Source organism: Salvelinus fontinalis, chromosome 6 (assembly GCF_029448725.1).
Source record: "Salvelinus fontinalis isolate EN_2023a chromosome 6, ASM2944872v1, whole genome shotgun sequence".
In the NCBI taxonomy this organism is placed as follows: domain Eukaryota; kingdom Metazoa; phylum Chordata; class Actinopteri; order Salmoniformes; family Salmonidae; genus Salvelinus; species Salvelinus fontinalis.
In genome coordinates, this window is record NC_074670.1 from 74,046,100 (window position 1) to 74,071,065 (window position 24,966).

A 24,966-nucleotide genomic window follows, 5' to 3' on the forward strand; every position below is an offset into this window, starting at 1 on the left:
ACTCTCCCACTACCACCTCATATTGATACATTTAAATCGCTGGAATTCAGTAATACATGTCTTTATAACCTTCTCCATGTCATGGAACCTACATTTAGTATCATCCTCATTATCCTATGTGTTTTCTTTTTAAATCAGTGCTTGAGTGTTAAAATGTAATTGTTACAGTGCATTTATAAAGTATTCAGACCCCTTGACTTTTTCCAGATTTTGTTAAATTAGTCTCGTTCTAAAATGGATTAAATTGTTTCCCCCCCTCATCAATCTATACAAAATATCCCATAATGACAAAGCAAAAAGGTTTTTGAAAAATGTTTGCTAATTTTAAAGAAAATATGTAAATGTGATATTTCAGTTTTCTAAGTATTCAGACCATTTACTCAGTACTTTGTTGAAGCACCTTTGGCAGCGATTACAGCCTCGATTCTTCTTGGGTATGACGCTACAAGCTTGGTACACCTGTATTTGGGGAGTTTCTCCCAATCTTCTCTGCAGATACTCTCAAGCTCTGTCAGGTTGGATGGGGAACGTCGCTACACAGCTATTTTCAGTCCGGGTTTTGGCAGAGCAATTGTCCCGAAGCCAATCCCTCATCGTCTTGGCTGTGTGCTTAGGGTCGTTGTTATGTTGGAAAGTGAACCTTCGCCCCAGTCTGAGGTCCTGAGCGCTCTGGAGCATGTTCTCATCAAAGATCTCTCTGTACTTTTCTCCATTCATCTTTTCCTTGATCCTGACTAGTCTCCCAGTCCCTGCTGCTAAAAAACATCCCCACAGCATGATACTGCCACCATCATGGTTCACCGTAGGGATGGTGCCCGTATTCCAATGGTGATTTTAGCATGTAAATCTTGGTGAAAGAAAAAAAAAAAGTGGAATGCATGCCAGAAAAGCCAATACACAACACTAAACAATACATGAACTGCACTATAACGGTGACAAACGATGCCCACAAACATAACAGCAGTCCCAACATCTTACCACTGCTAACCCTGGCTATCAGCGGAGCCTTGTCTGGCAGCGAAACCGTTCATTCAGCCTCATTTACTGCCTTTTAAAAACAAAGCTGATATGGCTGACTTGCTTAAACAAATGTGGTTTCTAATGACAATTGAGATGTACAAACTATGGCAGAAGGGGACGACAAGCGGATAAGAGGCAATCCGCAATTTCGATTAAGACAATGAGCGAGCTAGGACAGACGTAACATCAGTCAATATAACTATTTGTTTAGCACTTTTGAAATGTACAGCGACAGAATTCAGAACATGGGCCGTTCTTATAGTGTTCTCCCTGTACACCAAGTCAGAACCGTAGGATGAATAAAGGGGGCATATAAGCAGACAATGAAAGCTCTTAAAATATTAGATTTGTACATTTCTCTAAAACAGGTTATAGGCTAGTCAGAACAGTAGGCGAAATTAAGAGGGGTAAATTATTAGGGTGAGGCACATGGGATACTAACATCTTACCCAAGTGCAGACTATCAGAGGCCAGGAGTGCCTTGTCCACACAGCCAGTGTCACTGATTCCTTCCAAACCACTCGTTGAATTTGCGATTCCAACTTAATGTTAATGTCCAATGGCCGATGAGCACCGATACGTTTTACCTATAATTTCTCTTCATTATTTATCTTCCTATGACAAAGATTAAATTGGATTTGCCAGTAGATTGTCGTCTTGATTCATGATTATGACTGCTAGCTAAAATTGTGAAAATATGATGTTGACATGATCAGTCCAATCAAAGCTACTGTACATATAACGTGATTTGAAGTCATTTTATCTGTGGCCAATGACCTTGAGCCTTCATGGATGGACACTTCTATGGCAGCAGAATTTTCAATGTACTGAGTCAATGTGCGGGGGTACAGGTTAGTTGAGGTAATTTGTACATGTAGGTAGGTGTAAAGTGACTATGCAAAGATAATAAACAGCTAGTTTACAAGCAACATAAATTAGGAAAAAGTCGAGGTCTGTATTCGCTAAAAGTTTTTATTCAAAGTATGAATTTCGGCACCCTTATGGAGGGACCGCGGTTGTACAGGACAAACAGGTACAGGTAGGCGTTTTCAGAATTGACTTTTTAACAAGTATCAACTGATGGTGACTCAATGTTGTTGCTCGCATATCACGCAACCAGTTATCAAAACTCAACTCCGCCTCAATATAAGCGAACGGAGTTGAGCGTTCTTCAGCTAATGTCGCTATTGGCTCTAACATTAGAAATGTAAAACATACAGCATTTACTTGTTACTCTGTATTTAACATGTTTGCATTGCATGAACACTTTCCATGACTGAACTATAATGACTGTGTTGTAACTGTTTGCGATGATATGAAAACGTGTTCACTATTGGAGTGTACAGTCGTGGCCAAAAGTTTTGAGAATGACACAAATATTACATTTTCACAATGTCTGCTGCCTCAGTTTGTAAGATGGCATTTTGCATATACTTCAGAATGTTACGAAGAGTGATCAGATGAATTTCAATGAATTGCAAAGTCCCTCTTTGCAATGCAAATGAACTGAATCCCCCAAAAACATTTCCACTGCATTTCAGCTCTGCCACAAAAGGACCAGCTGACATGTCAGTGATTCTCTCGTTAACACAGGTGTGAGTGTTGACGAGGACAAGGCTGGAGATCACTTTGTCATGCTGATTGAGTTCGAATAACAGACTGGAAGCTTCAAAAGGAGGGTGGTGCTTGGAATCATTGTCCTTCCTCTGTCAACCATGGTTACCTGCAAGGAAACACGTGCCGTCATCATTGCTTTGCACAAAAAGGGCTTCACAGGCAAGGATATTGCTGCCAGTAAGATTGCACCTAAATCAACCATTTATCGGATCATCAAGAACTTCAAGGAGAGCGGTTCAATTGTTGTGAAGAAGGCTACAGGGCGCCCAAGAAAATCCAGCAAGTGCCAGGACCGTCTCCTAAAGTTGATTCAGCTGCGAGATCGGGGCACCACCAGTACAGAGCTTGTTCAGGAATGGCAGCAGGCAGGTGTGAGTGCATCTGCACGCACAGTGAGGCGAAGACTTTTGGAGGATGGCCTGGTGTCAAGAAGGGCAGCAAAGAAGCCACTTCTCTCCAGGAAAAACATCAGGGACAGACTGATATTCTGCAAAAGGTACAGGGATTGGACTGCTGAGGACTGGGGTAAAGTCATTTTCTATGATGAATCCCCTTTCCGATTGTTTGGGTCATCCCGGAAAAAAGCTTGTCCGGAGAAGACAAGGTGAGCGCTACCATCAGTCCTGTGTCATGCAAACAGTAAAGCATCCTGAGACCATTCATGTGTGGGGTTGCTTCTCAGCCAAGGGAGTGGGCTCACTCACAATTTTGCCTAAGAACACAGCCATGAATAAAGAATGGTACCAACACATCATCTGAGAGCAACTTCTCCCAACCATCCAGGAACAGTTTGGTGACAAACAATGTCTTTTCCAGCATGATGGAGCACCTTGCCATAAGGCAAAAGTGATAACTAAGTGGCTCGGGGAACAAAACATCGATATTTTGGGTCCATGGCCAGGAAACTCCCCAGACCTTAATCCCATTGAGAACTTGTGGTCAATCCTCAAGAGGCGGGTGGACAAACAAAACCCCACAAATTCTGACAAACTCCAAGCATTGATTATGCAAGAATGGGCTGCCATCAGTCAGGATGTGGCCCAGAAGTTAATTGACAGCATGCCAGGGAGGATTGCAGAGGTCTTGAAAAGGAAGGGGCAACACTGCCAATATTGACTCGTTGCATCAACTTCATGTAATTGTCAATAAAAGCCTTTGACAATAAGGAAATGCTTGTAATTATACTTCAGTATTCCATAGTAACATCTGACAAAAATATCTAAAGACACTGAAGCAGCAAACTTTGTGAAAATTAATATTTGTGTCATTCTCAAAACTTTTGGCCACGACTGTATAACCCAGGAAGTTGTTCTAATGTTTACTAAAGGCATAATGGACGGTCAAGGACTGAGAAAACCATGATGCTTATTTGCTTTTAACAGTGTTGTATGTGAAACTTGAATACAAGAATACAATGTATTTTGTACTGCAGTTCGAATTGTATTTTCTTTTTACTTTAAGATGAATCTCATTATAATACACATGATCAATGACACTCAGTGAAAGTCACAGGCTGTAATCCACTTCCACGTAGGGCTGTCTCGACGCAAAACTAGTTCACTACATAGGGAAAAGGGTGCCATTTCTGCTATGCTCAGTCACATGGCCAGCATGAGGGCACACTTAGCTCAGTTCTTGTACTGTCGTCAGGGCAACCCCAGATTGACGTTCTCTTGTCTGGGTACATCCAGATTCCGGTTCTGTCTCCAAGGTAACCCCAAGTTGCTGTCTTCCTCTGGCCTGCAGTTGTTCCCAGATCCTGCTGGGGGCGTCAGAGGGCTTGGGGAGGCCCCTTAGCAACTCTCCCAACAGACACACAGTGTCCTACAACACATGAGAACACAGGTTACTTCACCCACTACACACCATAATATTTTCTGGGACAGTTGGTAGTTTAGACGGCCATTTTGGCACAGAAACCTAAAACAATAACAGAGCAAAGCAGGGAATGTATTGACAAGACAGAAGCAGAAAGGAACACCACAATTGAAGATCCTGTACTCTATGTGCAGTCCGTCTTCCTGTGTTGTACTGTACCCTGTTGTAGAGGTGTGTTGTACTGTACCCTGTTGTAGAGGTGTGTTGTACTGTACCCTGTTGTAGAGATGTGTTGTACCCTGTTGTAGAGGTGTGTTGTACCCTGTTGTAGAGGTGTGTTGTACCCTGTTGTAGAGGTGTGTTGTACCCTGTTGTAGAAGTGTGTTGTACTGTACCCTGTTGTAGAGGTGTGTTGTACTGTACCCTGTTGTAGAGGTGTGTTGTACTGTACCCTGTTGTAGAGGTGTGTTGTGTTGTACCCTGTTGTAGAGGTGTGTTGTACCCTGTTGTAGAGGTGTGTTGTACCCTGTTGTAGAGGTGTGTTGTACCCTGTTGTAGAGGTGTGTTGTACCCTGTTGTAGAGGTGTGTTGTACTGTACCCTGTTGTAGAGGTGTGTTGTACCCTGTTCTAGAGGTGTGTTGTACCCTGTTGTAGAGGTGTGTTGTACCCTGTTGTAGAAGTGTGTTGTACCCTGTTGTAGAAGTGTGTTGTACCCTGTTGTAGAAGTGTGTTGTACTGTACCCTGTTGTAGAGGTGTGTTGTACCCTGTTGTAGAGGTGTGTTGTACTGTACCCTGTTGTAGAGGTGTGTTGTACCCTGTTGTAGAGGTGTGTTGTACCCTGTTGTAGAGGTGTGTTGTACTGTACCCTGTTGTAGAGGTGTGTTGTACCCTGTTGTAGAGGTGTGTTGTACCCTGTTGTAGAGGTGTGTTGTACCCTGTTGTAGAGGTGTGTTGTACCCTGTTGTAGAGGTGTGTTGTACCCTGTTGTAGAGGTGTGTTGTACCCTGTTGTAGAGGTGTGTTGTACCCTGTTGTAGAGGTGTGTTGTACCCTGTTGTAGAAGTGTGTTGTACTGTACCCTGTTGTAGAAGTGTGTTGTACTGTACCCTGTTGTAGAGGTGTGTTGTACTGTACCCTGTTGTAGAGGTGTGTTGTACCCTGTTGTAGAGGTGTGTTGTACTGTACCCTGTTGTAGAGGTGTGTTGTACTGTACCCTGTTGTAGAGGTGTGTTGTACTGTACCCTGTTGTAGAGGTGTGTTGTACCCTGTTGTAGAGGTGTGTTGTACCCTGTTGTAGAGGTGTATTGTACCCTGTTGTAGAGGTGTGTTGTGTTGTACCCTGTTGTAGAAGTGTGTTGTGTTGTACCCTGTTGTAGAGGTGTGTGTGTGTTGTGCCCTGTTGCAGAGGTGTGTGTGTGTGTGTGTGTGTGTGTGTGTGTGTGTGTGTGTGTGTGTGTGTGGTGTGTGTGTGTGTTGTGCACTGTTGCAGAGGTGTGTGTGTGTGTGTGTGTGTGTGTGTGTGTGTGTGTGTGTGTGTGTGTGTGTTGTGCCCTGTTGCAGAGGTGTGTGTGTGTGTGTGTTGTGCCCTGTTGCAGAGGTGTGTGTGTGTGTGTGTGTGTGTGTGTGTGTGTGTGTGTGTGTCCTATTGCAGAGGTGTGTGTGTGTGTGTGTGTGTGTGTTGTGCCCTGTTGCAGAGGTGTGTGTGTGTGTGTGTGTGTGTGTTGTGCCCTGTTGCAGAGGTGTGTGTGTGTGTGTGTTGTGCCCTGTTGCAGAGGTGTGTGTGTGTGTGTGTGTGTGTGTGTTGTACCCTGTTGTAGAAGTGTGTTGTGTTGTACCCTGTTGCCGAGGTATGTGTGTGTTGTGCCCTGTTGCAGAGGTGTGTGTGTGTGTGTGTGTTGTGCCCTGTTGCAGAGGTGTGTGTGTGTGTTGTACCCTGTTGCAGAGGTGTGTATGTGTGTGTGTGTGTGTTGTGCCCTGTTGCAGAGGTGTGTGTGTGTGTTGTGCCCTGTTGCAGAGGTGTGTGTGTGTGTGTGTGTGTTGTGCCCTGTTGCAGAGGTTTGTGTGTGTTGTACCCTGTTACAGAGGTGTGTGTGTGTGTGTTGTACCCTGTTGCAGAGGTGTGTGTGTGTGTGTTGTACCCTGTTGCAGAGGTGTGTGTGTGTGTTGTACCCTGTTGCAGAGGTGTGTGTGTGTGTGTTGTACCCTGTTGCAGAGGTGTGTGTGTGTGTGTTGTACCCTGTTACAGAGGTGTGTGTGTGTTGTACCCTGTTACAGAGGTGTGTGTGTAGTTTATCCTCCAGTATGTTAGTGTCTAGTTGAGTAGTCTTCCTCCTGATGAAGGTGTTTAGAGACAAAGCTGCCTGCTGCTGCACACACACTCCACACACTGATGGGTCATGCAGCTCTGTGTCCATGGCCTGTTAATTAACACACACACACACACACACACACACACACACACACACACACACACACACACACACACACACACACACACACACACACACACACACACACACACACACACACACAGTCAGTAATTGTTGCAGCCAGTCTGCCTCACCCCATAGAGATACAATGAGACTAAACCAGGGTAGACCCACCAGAACTGATAGACAGTTACTATGCCCAGATAAAGTGTCTCACTCACCCGTCTCATCTCCTCTGTGAAAGTCTTCCTCTTCAGGGCAGAAATGAGCTGTAAAGGGACAGGCTCTCCTGCAAGGTCCTCACACTCCCTCTGTCTCCTCACAGTCTTTTCCTTCTGCCTCTCTCTCCTCGCTGTAGTTTCTGTGTTCTGTTTTCTGTGTACTTGTATGATCATCCTACTCCACATCTCACTCTGCAACCCCTGCCTCCCCCTCCCTCGGAGGGCTGTTCTCTCCCCCTCTTCCTCCCTCTCCTCCTGGCTATCTCTCCACCCCCCCTCTCCTGTAGTTTCTGGGTTTAGTTGATTGTTGACCTGTGTTATCATTCTCCTGCAGTAGACCTCCAGTGCCTCGTTCTCCTCCATACTTAGGGCCAAGAAAAAGCCATTTTCATGCCGCCGGGAATGCCACTTCAATGTCTAGGGAACACAACTTCCGCCAACATGGCGCCGCATTTGTTTATGACGTTGCCAACGTAACTTCGACTTTCAAAGGTTGAACAAACCGACCTAATATCAAACACTGTGGCCACTATGTGATATTATTTTCAGGATTTTCTGATCAACTGACGGACAACTGAATCACGTAACGAGAGGAGTTGACGAAAATTGGATTGATGCTACCTAAACTAGCCAGCAGACCATAACGTCTAGTCTCAACGAATATAGTAAAGTGCACACAACTACAACGTACACGTAACATTAAAAATCGAACCTTGTTGGCGCAATTGTGTATCCCCAAACTTTGTGATGAATTAGCTAGCTATTATATAAAATGTAAAACGCTTTAGCTAGCTAGCTACACACCCAAAATCACAACAGAGCAACAATTATCTTCTTGCGAGCGTAGTACTGCTAACAATGAGTATTTACTGCCACCTAGCGAACTGGAGTGGGATAGATGAAGTGTCCAAAAAATAAAAAGTTAATATTTAGAAATACTTTTGGCTAACCTCAGTTGTTATCTGCCTGCTTATATATTTTTATATGACAACATTTTATGTAAATCATGATGCTTTATGATATTATATCATAGTATACTTTATTACCTGCGTACATTTTATTGTAGAAACGTATATTAAAGGCAGGCATAATTAAACTACAAAAGCAGGCCTACTTTGAGAAATTGGCTACATTTTCAGTTCAGTTATAAGGACAAAGTAATCTAAGCTATAAGCAAACAATGGTTACATCAAATAATTTCCCCTTCCTGTGTTTTTGAGAGGCGGAAACAGACTTCACTTCCCAAAATGCCTGGAATGAGTAGATCATCTTGGAAAAGAATGTAAGATGACCACCATACTTCTACAAATGCAGAGGTCTTCTTGATCATGGTTCTGCAGGCAGGGCAGGGCTGTGTGAACAGCTGATAGTCTACAACAGCCTCTCTGACAGTCAGACAGCTGTGCACAGACTATAAGATGGTTGCCAGTCACAGTGTAAACTAAAGAAATGGAGGTGATGACAGGCCTGTTACACGTAGACACATTACAGCACAAATCATTTCTCTTAAAGGATTTCACTACACACTTAAAAAATATATTTGAAACCTAAAGGGTTAAAGTTACTTTTGGTGATTATGGCAAGCTAAAATGAAAATAGACTGAAGTAAGCCTATCTGATTTCAGATCACACATCATCAAATGACATGTTTGCTGGTACAGTAGTCTAGTGTTGTATTTCTACTACTGACCATCAGTTCTAGAAGTGCTGCCTTATCATGTAATCTTTACTCAGGACACAGTGAAACACCAGGGATTACCAAGGCCCCTGCCCACCAACCCAACCCACAGCCTGAGTGTCAGTGTCACTAGTCTATCACCCATCTAATTATAACCCCCCACAGTTCTCCAAGAATGGAAGTTTAGAAAGGTCCATCTGTGGGACTAAAAATAGCCCCCCAGCAGCACCCAGCCAGACCCCCTCTCTGCTCTGCTGTGTTAGACAGCAACACATATGCACACCCGTGCGCACACACATACACACAAAACCCAACACATACACACACACACGCACACACACACACACACACACACACACACACACACACACACACACACACACACACACACACACACACACACACACACACACACACACACACACACACACACACACACACACACACACACACACACACACACACACACACACACACACACACACACACACACACTCAGCTCCCAGACCCCAGTCCCTGTGTGGATACAGCAACACATTCCTCTTGGAGTCTCCTCTTCCTCCACGTGACCAACGGACCATGGAGTTATAAGAGAGTGGTAAGTGTTTACTACCAACGTCCTGATTAACATTGTTGGCAGAAAAATCCCTGGTTGGTGACCCTGTAGGTGAGGTAAGTGGAAAGCATTGTTAACCACCATTTGCTGTGTGGCTCTGGGTCTTTGGATCATGGTAGCTATAGCAGGAGTTAAATGGGGAATGGGATTCTGTCTGGGTTGGAAGTTTTTAACAATCCCCAAATCTGTTGCTTTTTGATCGAATTTTCCATGATCATACTTAGAAATATTTCATTTTCATAATCCATTTCCCCATTATGCCCTCTCTGGAAACTTGTGCAAACCTATATGGTGAGGATGTGGATTTCACTAATTTAACTCTTGCATAGTAATGTCTATTTCAAGAAGTGCTCATCCTACTTGGCTTCCAATAACACATTTACAGATGTCTGAGAGTAAATGAACTGAATGTTATATATTATTCTGTGAACTGGGCATTATGTAGTGTGTGTGAGAGATGCATGTAACACAAACATTCCCAGCACTTAAGTGGCCTATCTATTTCTGTCTCTATCCATTCCTGTCTATTATATATTCCCTGTCTCTATCTATTCCCTGTCTCTATGTATTACTTTCTATTATATATTCCCTGTCTCTAACTATATCTATTCCCATATCTAGCTATTCCCTGTCTCTAACTATATCTATTCCCATATCTATCTATTCCTGTCTATTATCTATTCCCTGTCTCTATCTATATCTATTCCCATATCTATCTATTCCCATATCTATCTATTCCCTGTCTCTATCTATATCTATTCCCTGTCTCTATCTATTCCCATATCTATCTATTCCTGTCTATTATCTATTCCCTGTCTCTATCTATATCTATTCCCTGTCTCTATCTATATCTATTCACTGTCTCTATCTATTCCTGTCTATTATCTATTCCCTGTCTCTATCTATTCCCATATCTATCTATTCCTGTCTATTATCTATTTCCTGTCTCGATCTATTCCCATATATCTATTCCCTGTCTCTATCTATTCCCTGTCTCTATGTATTACTTTCTATTATATTGTCACGATCGTTAGAATGATTGGACCAAAGCGCAGCGTGCGTAGAGTTCCACATGTTTATTTAAATGAAACTCCCAGAAAACAATAAAGAAACAAACGAAACGTGAAGTAATGGAGTGCTCACAGGCACTACACAAAAACAAGATCCCACAAACAACAGGTGGGAAAAGGCTGCCTAAATATGATCCCCAATCAGAGGCAACGATAGATTGGGAACCATACCAGGCCAACATAGAAAACGAAAAACGAGAATGCCCACCCTAATCACACCCTGACCTAACCAAATAGAGAAATAAAAAGGCTCTCTAAGGTCAGGGCGTGACATATATATTCCCTGTCTCTATCTATTCCCTGTCTCTATGTATTACTTTCTCTTATCTAGTCCTGTCTATTATCTATTCCTGTCTATATCTATTCCCTGTCTCTATCTATTCCCTGTCTATATCTATTCATGTCTATTATCTATTCATGTCTCTATCTATTCCTATATGTTATCTATTCCTGTCTCTATCCATTCCATGTTTCTATCTATTCCTATATGTTATCTATTCATGTCTATTATTTATTCCTGTCTATTATCCATTCCTGTCTATATCTATTCCTGTCTCTATCTATTCCCTGTCTATATCTATTCTCTGTCTCTATCTATTCCTGTCTCTATCTATTCCTATATGTTGTCTATTCATGTCTATTATTTATTCCTGTCTCTATCTATTCCTGTCTATTATCCATTCCTGTCTATATCTATTCCCTTTCTCTATCTATTCCCTGTCTCTTATCTATTCCTATATGTTATCTATTCCTGTCTCTATCTATTCCCTGTCTCTATCTATTACTATATGTTATCTATTCTTGTCTCTATCTATTCCTGTCTCTATCTATTCCCTGTCTCTATCTATTCCCATATCTATCTATTCCTATCTGTTATCTATTTCTGTCTATTATCTATTCATGTCTCTATCTATTCCTGTCTATTATCTATTCCTGTCTCTATTTAATCCCATCTCTATCTAGTGCTGTCTATTATCTATTCCTGTTTGTCTATTCCTGTATATTATCTATTCCCTGTCTCTATCTAGTCCTGTCTATTATCTTTTCCCTGCCTCTATCTATCCCTGTCTATATCTATTCCTGTCTCTATCTATTCCCTGTCTATTATCTATTCCCTGTCTCTATCTATTACTATATGTTATCTATTCTTGTCTCTATCTATTCCTGTCTCTATCTATTCCTGTCTCTATCTATTCCCTGTCTATTATCTATTCCCTGTCTCTATCTATTACTGTCCTGAAGCACAGATGAGTTCTGGCTGGTACAAACCCAATCAGTTTAGCTATGCCTGTGTGTATGTACTCTCCCTGTCTTTTTCTGATGCCGGTGTCTGATTCCAAATTTCCCTCCGAGGATCTATAAAGGTTATTCATTAACTGAATTGTATCCACCCTCTCTCTCTCTCTCTCTCCTTTCTCTCCTCTCTCTCTCTTTCTCCTTTCAATACTCTCTCATATCTTTCGCTCTCTCTCATCTATCTCTCTTTCTCTCCCTCCCTCTCTCCTCTCTCTTTCTCTCTCTCTCTCTCTCCCTCTCCCTCTCTCTCTCTCTCTCTCTCTCCTCTCTTTCTCTCTTTCGCTCTCTTTCGCTCTCCCCTCTCTCTCTGTCTCTCTCCTCAGATGGATGAGTTTTAACTGTTACAGCTATAGTAACAGTATGGTCCTAGACAGTATCAACACAGCCACCAACCCTCTCAAGATGAGTCTAATGGACGTCTCCAAGATCTTCTCTCTGCTTCAGCCCAAGGAAGAGGATGAGGAGGACAATGAGCATGGCCAGGTACAACCAATGAGCTTGCAGTGCTTTGTAACTTAGCAACCTATCACTGAGACAGCATCATTAGACTTGCACAGTATCAGACTTACTGGGAAGATTGTAAGGGTGTGACTTCCAAGTCTTTATGGGTGTGACCTAACCAAGGTCGTATTCATAAGGACATAATTTACAAATGATGTCCAACCGAAAACGTTAACAAGCTTATTTTATTGAACAAGTTCAGATAGAACCTCCCTGCTTCAGTTTTGTTTGTTTTGAGTGTAGGGAATATCAGCCAGCAGTGCAGCCCAATAACACTGTGTGTATGGTAAGTGGAGGTTTAATAGTGCTCTGTTCCCCAGGCTCTGAACCAGGCAGTGAGCAGTGATGACGTGGTGCTGGTAGCTGAGCTGTTGTCCCAGGAGAGCTACAGAACGTGTATCAACAGCAGAAGCGGCTGGGGCATCCCTGTTACCCCCCTACGGACCGCCGCAGCACACGGACACCTGAGGTGTCTGGAACTCCTGCTGGAGCACGGAGCGGAGGTAAGATATGGTGATAGAGTACTTTGGACTAGCTTCTCGTACTCAGACACACCTGACATGGACAAAAAAAATCCTAGTTTAATTTACAGTCTGCAGTTTTACAGTTAAGGTTGATTCAAACAACAGTCATTTACTCTGTGCTACTGTATAAGCATGTTGTTGTCACGTTCCTGACCTATTTCTGTTAGTTTGTTATATGTGTTAGTTGGTCAGGACGTGAGTTTGGGTGGGCATTCTATGTTTTCTGTTTCTATGTTGGTTTTTGGGTTGCCTGGTATGGCTCTTAATTAGAGGCAGGTGTTTGGCGTTCCTCTAATTAAGAGTCATATTTAGGTAGGCGTTGTCACAGTGTTCGTTGTGGGTGATTGTCTTCCGTGTCTATGTTATACGTTTGTAGCCTGTGTGTGCACTTCGTTCTTAGCTTCACGATCGTTTTCTTGTTTTGTTTAGTGTATAAGTGTTTTTGTTTCGTTTTGCCTTCGTATTCATTAAAAGGAATATGGCTTATTTTCCTACTGCTGCGTTTTGGTCCGTCAATCCTCCACACGATCGTGACAGTTGTGACAGCTGCTGATGTAAAAATGGCTTTAGAAATAAATGTGATTTAACCTATTGATGAATTATTGTTTGGTGATTGATTGGTTTTGCAGGTGGACAGTCTTGATGTGAAGGCCCAGACCCCTCTGTTTACAGCGGTCAGTGGTAAACACCTGGACTGTGTTGTGGTCTTACTAAAGGCTGGAGCCGACCCCAACGGCAGCCCGTACAACAACTGTTCCCCGGTGCTGACCGCCGCCCGCGAGGGAGACGTGGAGGTCCTCAGGGAGCTGCTTCAGTTCGGAGCCGAGGTCGACGTCTGGCCCAAAGTCCCTGAGTGGGCCTCCAACGCCACAGCCTGCAGGGGACCCCTGTACATATCCGCTGTATATGGACACCTGGACTGTTTTAAGCTGCTACTGCTCCACGGGGCTAATCCTAACTATAACTGTAAGTCAGAGAAGATGCTGGCCAGGATCAAGCAGCCCAAGACGGTGCTGGAGATGTGTCTCAGGTATGGCTGTGGAGTGGAATACATACAGCTGCTCATAGACTTTGGGGCAGACGTGTATCTGCCCACGCTGATTATTGACAAGACCACCAAGCAGAACGAAGCGGTGGTGCTGCTGCTCAAGGAGAGAGGTGAGAACATCACACACACTTGTTTTACTTTTCTTTCATATTCGTGAAACAGTTATTACAGATTCGTTACGTTTGTTGCACATAAGTTATACATTTGTTACATATTTGACTGTCACATATTCAGTCTGTTCTGTATCTCTAATTGATTGATGGTTGTTAATGATGAGAACATTGGAGACTTTCTCGTATTTCATTGAATTAACTAGAACCTCCCCTGTGTTTTGTTTCCAGTTTGTCCCAATACTCTGATGTCACTGACACGGCTTGCAATTCGGAGATACCTCCCCATGGTTAATAAAATGACGTCCATAGACCGCTTGGACATTCCCCAGATACTGAGGAACTACCTGAAACATCTCACCTGACCTCTCTCTCCTGACCTCTGAACTCTGCATGAAGATGATGTCACAAATGGATACGCTATTTGGCTGTGTCTCAATAGTCTACAGTGGATTCCTCTGCTTCCTCTCCACTGTTCTGAAAACACATGCCTATTTGGCTGTGTCTCAATAGTCTACAGTGGATTCCTCTGCTTCCTCTCCACTGTTCTGAAAACACATGCCTATTTGGCTGTGTCTCAATAGTCTACAGTGGATTCCTCTGCTTCATCTCCACTATTCTGAAAACACATGTTAGGCGAAAGCAATATGGAGGATGATTTATGCAAAACTTTCAAAAAAAGTGCAACAATTTCATACCATCCTCTTCTGTCTCTACTGAGTGCATCATGGGCTGTAATGTCCAGTTTGTTCTGTTTCTATTGTAGGTGTGAATAATAGTTATGCCAAGTTTGCCTTTGAATAGCTGTGGAGGTTGAATTAGAATAAACATATTTATTTAACTTATTCTCTGTGATTGAATTCAGCAAATGTTTGGTAAATATAATCATTGGAAATTGGTTGAAGGATGCTGAAACTATGGTGAAGACACTGCCCTCTCCTGGACAGTTATATGAGTGCACAGAGCTTCAGGAGAAACCTTTAGGAAGTGTAAAACTATGAGTAACCACTAGGTGTCCCACTACCACTGTAAATGTATTCTCTGTCTATGAAATCACTTCTCACCGTTGGCAAGTAATCTTTAGTCAAGCTAAAAACAATGTCATTTGTGGAATCTTGCTCGCATTAGGAGTGTCCTTGCTGTTAGCTCAACGACACAGTATTGTGTAGTGCATCGAACCAGGTTCAAACCCAGTCAGTCACTGGAGCAGCAAACAAACAGGGAAACAAGACATTGCCTTATTTGAACAGAAGGATTAGTACACAGACAGGATATTACATCACATTACAGGATAAGGACATCCTGTTGAATGTTCACATTGACCTTCGAACACAGTTCAGTATATAGAGGTTTTAATTTCAACAGAAGTACAGTTATATCAATGTGGTTCAGTTTTTACAGAGAAATACAACGTAATAATTCCCAGTGCTCTTTGATTACATCAAAACACATAGACTTCTCGACGCTCCCCATTCACAGTTTCAGGATTTGAATAGGCATTACTTAGTTTCAGGGTTGTTTTTTTCCATTTCTACAACAAATCAAAACAAACCTAATCTAAGGCCAGAGAGAAAATATATGTTCCTGCTATTTGTACTGTACAAACATGGTGATGACATTTCAGACTGACAGATAAAATAGAAGTCATACCAGAGTCCAAACCCCCCACCCCCCTCCTCATTCTAGATGGCAATGTGAATGTACAGTGAATAGCCTAGTAGCTCCAACTAAACTTGTTACTTGTCTTGTTATCTGTTTCAGTGTCCATCCATTAGTACCCTTACTGTTCTGATACCACATACTACTGTATAACCAACTAGAGAAAAGCAACAAGGATTTGTAATGATGACTGTGTGTACGTCCCAAATGGCACCCTATTCGCTCTCTAGTGCACTACATTTGACGAGGGCCCATGGGGACTATATAGGGAATAGGATGCCATTTGGAACGAAACCAGTGCATCATAAGTATAATGGCTGCTACAGATTTCTTCTTCCTTCCAGCCCTAAATATAGACTCACCCGCCAACGACAGAATCAAGGGCTTATACTGTCAATGACTAAAACAACAACATTAATATATCAACATAATACACCATATTACATTTCATAAATATTTGTGATAATATTGGAAGGAAAATAAATACTGTGTCCCCAAAATGCACCTTAAAGAATCCATAATTGTGTTGAGTAGAGCTGCTGACATGAATAGATAGAGTACATGAATGTATTCAGGACGATGGTTACATATAGCTCCTTCTACCAGGTTTCTTATTGGTTCAGCATAAATACATGCTAACACCATGAACAGTAGATAAATCTCCTACGTGGTGTGCCGTTGCCATAGAAAATGACCCATTTACCTTCAATCTGTTCTGTAGGAGTGGTAGGATATTCTATCAATAGTCAGTGTGTGGCAGAGAACTAACTGATCAAATGAACACATGATTTATCAAAGTATAAACTAGAGTCCAGTGTTATGTTAATGTCTTAACCACCAATCAATTAATTATTGATTGACAGCAAACCATAATCAAGTGTTATAATAATATTATTATGGCATGTCAGTGGATTCATATTCTCTATTGTTGTCTGCCACGAATACATATAATCCCTTGAGAGAGGGAAACAGAAAATGATGGCCTAGAGAAATCATCATATCATTACATGGAATGAAACAGTGGAAGGTTGTAAAATAATGGCAAGCATGTTGGTTGTTAAAAGAGAAAACCAAATCTTCAAAAAGTTAATCTCATGTGTCATGCAGAACTCTGGATGCCATAAAACATCATGCATCTACCTGGTACTGAGGAGAGAACTGGGTCTCTGGTACTGAGGATAGAACTGGGTCTCTGGTACTGAGGATAGAACTGGGTCTCTGGTACTGAGGATAGAACTGGGTCTCTGGTACTGAGGATAGAACTTGGTCTCTGGTACTGAGGATAGAACTGGGTCTCTGGTACTGAGGATAGAACTTGGTCTCTGGTACTGAGGATAGAACTGGGTCTCTGGTACTGAGGATTGAACTGGGTCTCTGGTACTGAGGCTAGAACTTGGTCTCAAATGGCACCCTCTTTCCTTTATAGTGCCCTACTTTTGAACAGGATCCTTGGAGCTCTGGTCCAAAGTAGTGCACTATATAGGGAACATGGTGTCATTTGAGATTCAAACTAGAACTGAAGCAACACTGTTGGTGGTCTCCAACGGAAAATACTAATATTGTAATATAATATATGATCTGTTGTTTACACAGTATGCACATGTAGCTAGCTGCTAGTCACACGTAATGTGACTGCTCTGTCTGTTTCCTCACTATTTTATGTCAGTTAGCTTCTCTAAAATGTGGAAGTTGAACTTGAAAATTAAAAAGTAATGTAAATAAACCAAATACTGACTAACTATATAATCATCTCCCACCATTCTGTCCTTCTGTCCAACCCCCTACGTCTTTCATTAATACACTGAGGAGATCAATAGGAAAATGTATTAAAATCTAAATGAACTGATTTAATCTACATTTAATTTAACCTCTACGGGATCGGTTGAGCTAACTTCGGCTAATGTGATTAGCATGAGGTTGTAAGTAACAAGAACATTTCCCAGCACATAGACATATCTGATATGGGCAGAAAGATTAAATTCTTGTTAATCTTACTTCACTGTCTAATTTACAGTAGCTATTACAGTGAAAGAATACCCTGCTATTCTTTGAGGAGAGTGGACAGTTATGAACTTGAAAATGTATCAATAAACCAATTAGGCACATTTGGGCAGACTCGATACAACATTTTGAACAGAAATGCAATGGTTCATTGGTTCAATCTAAAACTTTGCACATACACTGCTGCCATCTAGTGGCCAAAATCGAAATCATACCAAACCTGGAATAATACATTATGGCCTTGCATTTCAAATATGATGAAAAAAAAAAAGATGTTTTTTTCTTTTAATTATCTTTTACATCCAATGTGTTATATTCTCCTACATTAATTTGACATTTCCACAAACTTCAAAGTGTTTCCTTTCAAATGGTATCAAGAATATGCATCTTCTTGCTTCAGGTCCTGAGCTACAGGCAGTTAGATTTGGGTATGTTATTTTAGGCGAAAATTTTGGTTTTAGATAGTCTTAGTATTCGTCAGACAAAAAGAGTGAAATGTCCCTGATATTCAACAGATGCTCTGGTACTACAATAATAATGCTTGGGTTTGTTAGGGGGTAAATGCACCAGTCAAGCACAACAACCCCCGCTCACATAGACAGCCTGACCTATCCTGGAATACACACTGCATATGTGAGCGGAGGTTGTTGTGCTTGACTGGTGTATATTTAGAAGGATATTCAGAGTGATATTTAGAGTGATATTCAGTTTGGCTCCCAGGCTCCTGCCCTTCATGTTTCTGTCCGTCTGGTTTCTCTAACACTGGGAATCCCCACTCGCAGGCACTGAGCATCCCAAATGGCACCCTATTCCTTATATAGTGCACTACTTTTGGCCAGAGACCTATAGGGAATTGGTTTGCCATTTGGGACGGCCCAGAGAGACGAGAAGTCCTACACTGGAGTGGGAAAGAGAATACATGCCTGATTCATCGTTGCTACATGAATAGATCCAGTAATCACTAGTGGGACGCTGGAAGAAACTGTTAGGCTATCTCTGTTAGATAGCATCTCTGTCAGGGCATCTCTGTTAGATAGCATCTATGTTAGATAGCATCTCTGTTAGGGCATCTCTGTTAGATAACATCTCTGTTAGGGTATCTCTGTTAGGCTATCTCTGTTAGATAGCATCTCTGTCAGGGCATCTCTGTTAGATAGCATCTATGTTAGATAGCATCTCTGTTAGGGCATCTCTGTTAGATAACATCTCTGTTAGGGTATCTCTGTTAGGGTATCTCTGTTAGATAGCATCTCTGTTAGATAGCATCTCTGTTAGATAGCATCTCTGTTAGGGTATCTCTGTTAGGGTATCTCTGTTAGGGTATCTCTGTTAGATAGCATCTCTGTTAGATAGCATCTCTGTTAGATAGCATCTCTGTTAGGGTATCTCTGTTAGGGTATCTCTGTTAGGGTATCTCTGTTAGGGTATCTCTGTTAGATAGCATCTATGTTAGGGTATCTCTGTTAGGCTATCTCTGTTAGGGTATCTCTGTTAGATAGCATCTCTGTCAGGGCATCTCTGTTAGATAGCATCTCTGTTAGGGTATCTCTGTTAGGGCATCTCTGTTAGGGTATCTCTGTTAGGGTATCTCTGTTAGGGCATCTCTGTTAGATAGCATCTCTGTTAGATAGCATCTCTGTTATGGTATCTCTGTTAGGGTATCTCTGTTAGATAACATCTCTGTTAGATAGCATCTCTGTTATGGTATCTCTGTTAGGGTATCTCTGTTAGATAGCATCTCTGTTAGATAGCATCTCTGTTATGGTATCTCTGTTAGGGTATCTCTGTTAGATAGCATCTCTGTTAGATAGCATCTCTGTTAGGGTATCTCTGTTAGGGTATCTCTGTTAGATAACATCTCTGTTAGATAGCATCTCTGTTATGGTATCTCTGTTAGGGTATCTCTGTTAGGGCATCTCTGTTAGATCGCATCTCTGTTAGATAGCATCTCTGTTAGGGTATCTCTGTTAGGGTATCTCTGTTAGATAGCATCTCTGTTAGATAGCATCTCTGTTAGGGTATCTCTGTTAGGGCATCTCTGTTAGATCGCATCTCTGTTAGATAGCATCTCTGTTAGGGTATCTCTGTTAGGGTATCTCTGTTAGGGCATCTCTGTTAGATCGCATCTCTGTTAGGACCCAGTTAGGGTGCGTCCCAAGTGGCACCCTATTCCCTACTTTTGACCATGGGCACTGGTCAAAATTAGTGCACTATATACGGTATAGGGTGCCATTTGGGATGCACTTTTGTTAGGGCACAGTTAGATCAGAGATAGCCTCCTGCAGGCTTTTGTTCCAGCCCTGCTCTAACACACCTGATTCAAGATAATCAAGGTCTTGGGGACCAGCTGGTTAGTAGAGTCTGGTGTGTAGGTGCAGGGTTGAAATAAAATCATGCGGGAGGGTATCTCTCCAGGGGGAGGGTATCTCTCCAGGAGGAAGGTATCTCTCCAGGAGAAGAGTATCTCTCCAGGAGGAAGGTATCTCTCCAGGAGAAGAGTATCTCTCCAGGAGAAGAGTATCTCTCCAGGAGGAAGGTATCTCTCCAGGAGAAGAGTATCTCTCCAGGAGGAGGGAATCTCTCCAGGAGGACGGAATCTCTCCAGGAGAAAGGTATCTCTCCAGGAGGACGGAATCTCTCCAGGAGGAAGGAATCTCTCCAGGTGGAGGGTATCTCTCCAGGAGGAGGGAATCTCTCCAGGTGGAGGGTATCTCTCCAGGAGGAAGGTATCTCTCCAGGAGGAAGGTATCTCTCCAGGAGGAGGGAATCTCTCCAGGTGGAAGGTATCTCTCCAGGAGGAGGGTTGGCCACCCCTGATCTAAAGCAATCATTCTAGGAACACTTTCTAGAGATACCAGGAATCAAATCATCCTTTTATCCACTTTTGTTTTACTGAAATAAAAAAAGATAAATTACACACCATACAAATAAAATCTAAATGACTTCTTCTTCAATAATTCATTTATATAGGGCCTATGAGAAGGGAAACAAATGACATAAAACTATATAATAATTGCTTTATATCACATTGTCGTGAGTATTGTAGATACAATGATATATCACATTGTCGTGAGTATTGTAGATACAATGATATATCACATTGCACAAGTTGGCATACTGTATTTGATTTCCATCAACTGGTATCATCTGATAAAAAATCTGTTTCTATATTTGTGTCTAAGTATGAACATCGCTTCCATTAATATGACAGATTTTATAATTAATATGACAGATTTGATCATTAATATGACAGATTTTATAACTAATATTGAAGATTTGATCATTAATATTACCGATTTGATGAACTTAAATTCACACTTTGAAACAGGAAAACTAAGACCTATAAACAGAGACATCCAGTGGTTATTTCTCTGTACTTTACAACATTCTCACCCTTCAAAAACATTGTCCTTTTAGCAGATGCTCTCATACAGAGGGACTTACAGTCGTGAGTGGATACATTTTCATACTGGTGCCCCGAGGGAATTGAACCCACAACCCTGGCATTACATGCCCCATGCTCTACCAACTGAGCCACCTCAGAACTTGAAATGAAACCCGACAGCAGTTGATATCAGTGGAGGCTGCTGAGGGGAGGACGGCTCATAATAATGGCTGGAATGGAGTCAATGGAGTGGTATCAACCACATGGAAACCATGGAAACCACGCCTGTGATGTGTTTGATACCACTCCATTGACTCCGTTCCAGACATTATTATGAGCCGTCCTCCCCTCAGCAGCCTCCCCTGGTTGACACCATCTACGATAGTGTAGATTTCTTACTTATGTCTAAAACAAGGGAACACACAAAACTGTATGGTTGGCTCTGCTTTCCTCAACATATGGAGATTAAACAAAGCTAGAAAAAAACCTATTTGCTTCATTGTGAATGTTAATTATTCGGCAGCTGAACAAAATGAAAAAAATAAAAATCATCTGTCATAATTTCTGTCAAGGAATTAGATGACATGTGTTAGTCCGATCAGACAGACAGGTGAGACAGACAGGCATTCTACCTGTCTACAGCTCAGTACTCAGATATTTTACCTGTCTACAGCTCAGTACTCAGGCAGACAGACATTCTACCTGTCCACAGCTCAGTACTCAGACAGACAGACATTCTACCTGTCTACAGCACACTACTCAGACACAGACATTCTACCTGTCTACAGCTCAGTACACAGACAGACAGACATTCTACCTGTCTACAGCTTAGTACTCAGATATTTTACCTGTCTACAGCTCAGTACTCAGGCAGACAGACATTCTACCTGTCCACAGCTCAGTACTCAGACAGACAGACATTCTACCTGTCTACAGCACACTACTCAGACACAGACATTCTACCTGTCTACAGCTCAGTACTCAGGCAGACATACATTCTACCTGTCTACAGCACACTACTCAGACAGACAGACATTCTACCTGTCTACAGCTCAGTACTCAGATATTTTACCTGTCTACAGCTCAATACTCAGGCAGACAGACATTCTACCTATCTACAGCTCAGTACTCAGACAGACAGACATTCTACCTGTCTACAGCTCAGTACTCAGGCAGACAAACATTCTACCTGTCTACAGCACACTACTCAGACAGACAGACATTCTACCTGTCTACAGCTCAGTACTCAGGCAGACAGGTGAGACAGACAGACATTCTACTGGTCTACAGCTTAGTACTCAGACAGACAGGAGCATGAAACCCTTTGTGACCCAACAGCCAGCCTCTGTGGATGGACGCAATGATTATACCCTGTCAACAGTGTTTGGTGCGTAGTAGATAATGTAAATGTTGTATTGATGTTACGGCTATTGATTACTTCCCTGACCTGCCGTAATATCATGGATAATGGCAGACATCCAACTAGATGTCCAACCTCATTAAACAAAAACATAGTCAGATAGAAGGGAGGGAACAGAAAGAGGGAGACAACTGAGATAGAGGGAAAAGAGAGACAGAGAGAGGGAGGGGGGGATGGAGAGAGAGAGGGGGGGGAGAGAGAGAAGAGGATAGAGAGGAGACAGATGGTACAGAGAGAGAAAGAGAGGGAATAGAGAAAGACAGAAAGCACAGAGAGAGAAATAGACAGAGTGAGAGAGAGAGAGAAGAGAGAGAGACAGAGGGTAAATAGAAGAGAGAGAGAGAAGAGAGAGAGACAGAGGGTAAATAGAAGAGAGAGAGAGAGAAGAGAGAGAGACAGAGGGTAAAGAGAAGAGAGAGAGAGAAGAGAGAGAGACAGAGGGTAAATAGAAGAGAGAGAGAGAAGAGACAGATACAGAGGGTAAATAGAAGAGAGAGAGAGAGAGAGAGAAGAGACAGAGGGTAAATAAAGAGAGAGAGAGAAGAGAGAGAGACAGAGGGTAAATAGAGGAGAGAGAGAGAAGAGACAGAGACAGAGGGTAAATAAAGAGAGAGAGAGAAGAGAGAGAGACAGAGGGTAAAGAGAGGAGAGAGAGAGAAGAGACAGAGACAGGGGTAAAGAGAAGAGAGAGAGAGAAGAGATAGAGAGAAGAGAGAGAGAGAAGAGACAGAGACAGGGGGTAAAGAGAAGAGAGAGAGAGAAGAGAGAGAGAGAGAAGAGACAGAGACAGAGGGTAAATAAAGAGAGAGAGAGAAGAGAGAGAGACAGAGGGTAAAGAGAAGAGAGAGAGAGAAGAGAGAGAGACAGAGGGTAAATAGAAGAGAGAGAGAGAGAGAGAGAGAGACAGAGGGTAAATAGAAGAGAGAGAGAGAGACAGAGAGAGACAGAGGGTAAAGAGAAGAGAGAGAGAGAAGAGAGAGAGACAGAGGGTAAAGAGAAGAGAGAGAGAGAAGAGAGAGAGACAGAGGGTAAATAGAAGAGAGAGAGAGGAGAGAGAGAGACAGAGGGTAAATAGAAGAGAGAGAGAGAGAGACAGAGGGTAAATAAAGAGAAGAGATAGAGACAGAGGGCAAATAGAAGAGAGAGAGAGAGAGACAGAGGGTAAATAAAGAGAAGAGATAGAGACAGAGGGCAAAGAAAGAGAGAGAAGAGAGAGAGACAGAGGGTAAAGAAAGAGAGAGAGAGAAGAGAGAGAGAAACAGAGGGTAAAGCAAGAGAGAAGAGAGAGAGAGAAGAGAGAGAGAGACAGAGGGTAAAGAAAGAGAGAGAAGAGAGAGAGAGACAGAGAGAGAATGAGAGAGAGAGAGATATTGAGATATGGCCTGACCAGTTTTTAATGGGACAGTCGTCAGTGATGCTGACGACAGAACTTATGAGAAACATTAGAACCGGCCAACAGCTCTCCTGTCAGTCAAAGTGGTACCCTACCTACCCCACTATATAGGGAATAGGATGCCATTTCAGCCTCATCGTTACAGTGCACACTCACAACAACATCATCCTCACAGACACACACATCAACACAACGCCTGTCATCTACACAATCATACTGTACTGCAGGTAGGTGGACTCACTAGTTCTGGTAAAGGAACATTAAATATGCTTACTTCAAATATGGAAAAAAGGCGGAGCCTGAAAAGAACAAAATAAAAGCTATCTCCATGTATCCAGGACATTCAGATGGCGATGGTGGGGTTGAGGGTTGTGGTAGTGGATTCCTGTACAGTACAGTTCAGTAGGGAACAGTGGTGTCTATTGGAGGAGAGAAGCATTGGAACTTAGAACCAAGAACAGTTAGAATGAAGCGAAGAAGTTAGAATCCATAGTTCTCCAGTCTCCTGGGTGACAACTCACAAACTCAGTCTCCACAACGAAACTCACAAATAAACATCATTGGTTCTTCTTCCAGTAGTTCTTTCTTTTGTCTTCAATTCTTTTTCGCAGGACAACAATTTAATCTTCCAAACATTTTAGTTTGAGTGTTTCTCACAAAAAAATAGATGGTCCTTGGAAAGAGTCTCTTTCTCTATTTCTTAAAAGGTGTTAATCTAGTAAAATTGTTGTGCCAGAAAGGAGCCTGGCCTCGTTTGGATTGACTGAATTCAAAAACCTCTGCATGTGCCAAGTCCTTTGCTAGGTCATACTGTCCCAGGGGTAGGGGGTCCTGGGGAGGGGGGTAGGAGGGGGGCACGCACCTGTTCACACCTGGAAGGCAGGTGCAGAGTAAGGGGCAGGAAGGAGGGAGCAGAGTAGGGGGCAGGAAGGAGGGAACAGAGTAGGGGGCAGGAAGGAGGGAACAGAGTAGGGGGCAGGAAGGAGGAACAGAGTAGGGGGCAGGAAGGAGGAGCAGAGTAGGGGGCAGGAAGGAGGAGCAGAGTAGGGGGCAGGAAGGAGGGAACAGAGTAGAGGGCAGGAAGGAGGGAACAGAGTAGGGGGCAGGAAGGAGGGAACAGAGTAGGGGGCAGGAAGGAGGAGCAGAGTAGGGGGCAGGA

General features: G+C 42.6%; 3 protein-coding genes across 8 annotated transcripts in view; 1 reads left to right on the forward strand and 2 right to left on the reverse strand.

Moving 5' to 3' along the window:
* Nucleotides 1-1,974: 1,974 nt before the first annotated feature.
* LOC129858706 (uncharacterized) lies at nt 1,975-9,129 on the reverse strand. 2 transcript variants are annotated; one of them, XM_055928037.1, is made up of 3 exons: nt 7,107-9,129; nt 6,721-6,873; nt 1,975-4,461 (listed from the first exon to the last, which is right to left on the reverse strand). In XM_055928037.1, exons 1-3 carry the CDS (start codon nt 7,467-7,469, stop codon nt 4,261-4,263), a joined length of 717 nt encoding a protein of 238 aa, XP_055784012.1. In that variant the 5' UTR covers nt 7,470-9,129; the 3' UTR covers nt 1,975-4,260. The 2 variants fall into 2 exon arrangements, with proteins under 2 accessions (XP_055784012.1, XP_055784013.1); XM_055928038.1 differs by lacking the exon at nt 6,721-6,873.
* LOC129858697 (ankyrin repeat and SOCS box protein 12-like) lies at nt 9,130-14,790 on the forward strand. Its single transcript, XM_055928025.1, has 5 exons — nt 9,130-9,382; nt 12,090-12,249; nt 12,588-12,770; nt 13,421-13,949; nt 14,181-14,790. The coding sequence occupies exons 2-5, from the start codon at nt 12,094-12,096 to the stop codon at nt 14,312-14,314; spliced, it is 1,002 nt and encodes a 333-aa protein (XP_055784000.1). The 5' UTR covers nt 9,130-9,382; nt 12,090-12,093; the 3' UTR covers nt 14,315-14,790.
* Nucleotides 14,791-15,284: 494 nt separating this feature from the next.
* The window catches only part of LOC129858680 (rho guanine nucleotide exchange factor 9-like), a 116,233-nt gene continuing 106,551 nt past the window's right edge, over nt 15,285-24,966 (reverse strand). For all 5 annotated transcript variants that reach the window (XM_055927981.1, XM_055927979.1, XM_055927977.1 and 2 more), the window contains one exon: nt 15,285-24,679. In XM_055927981.1, the coding sequence (XP_055783956.1) occupies nt 24,501-24,679 (179 nt within the window). In that variant the 3' untranslated portion in view covers nt 15,285-24,500. The remainder of the gene's footprint in view (nt 24,680-24,966) is intronic.

Coding starts and splice junctions, on each gene's coding strand:
- LOC129858697 (XM_055928025.1), top strand. CDS start 12,094: ATGAGTTTTAACTGTTACAGCTATAGTAACAGTATGGTCCTAGACAGT. Junction 12,771..13,420: donor TGCTGGAGCACGGAGCGGAG/GTAAGATATGGT, acceptor TTGGTTTTGCAG/GTGGACAGTCTTGATGTGAA. Junction 13,950..14,180: donor GCTGCTGCTCAAGGAGAGAG/GTGAGAACATCA, acceptor TTTTGTTTCCAG/TTTGTCCCAATACTCTGATG.
- LOC129858706 (XM_055928037.1), bottom strand. CDS start 7,469: ATGGAGGAGAACGAGGCACTGGAGGTCTACTGCAGGAGAATGATAACA. Junction 6,874..7,106: donor TCACAGAGGAGATGAGACGG/GTGAGTGAGACA, acceptor GTTAATTAACAG/GCCATGGACACAGAGCTGCA. Junction 4,462..6,720: donor ACACACACCTCTGTAACAGG/GTACAACACACA, acceptor CATGTGTTGTAG/GACACTGTGTGTCTGTTGGG.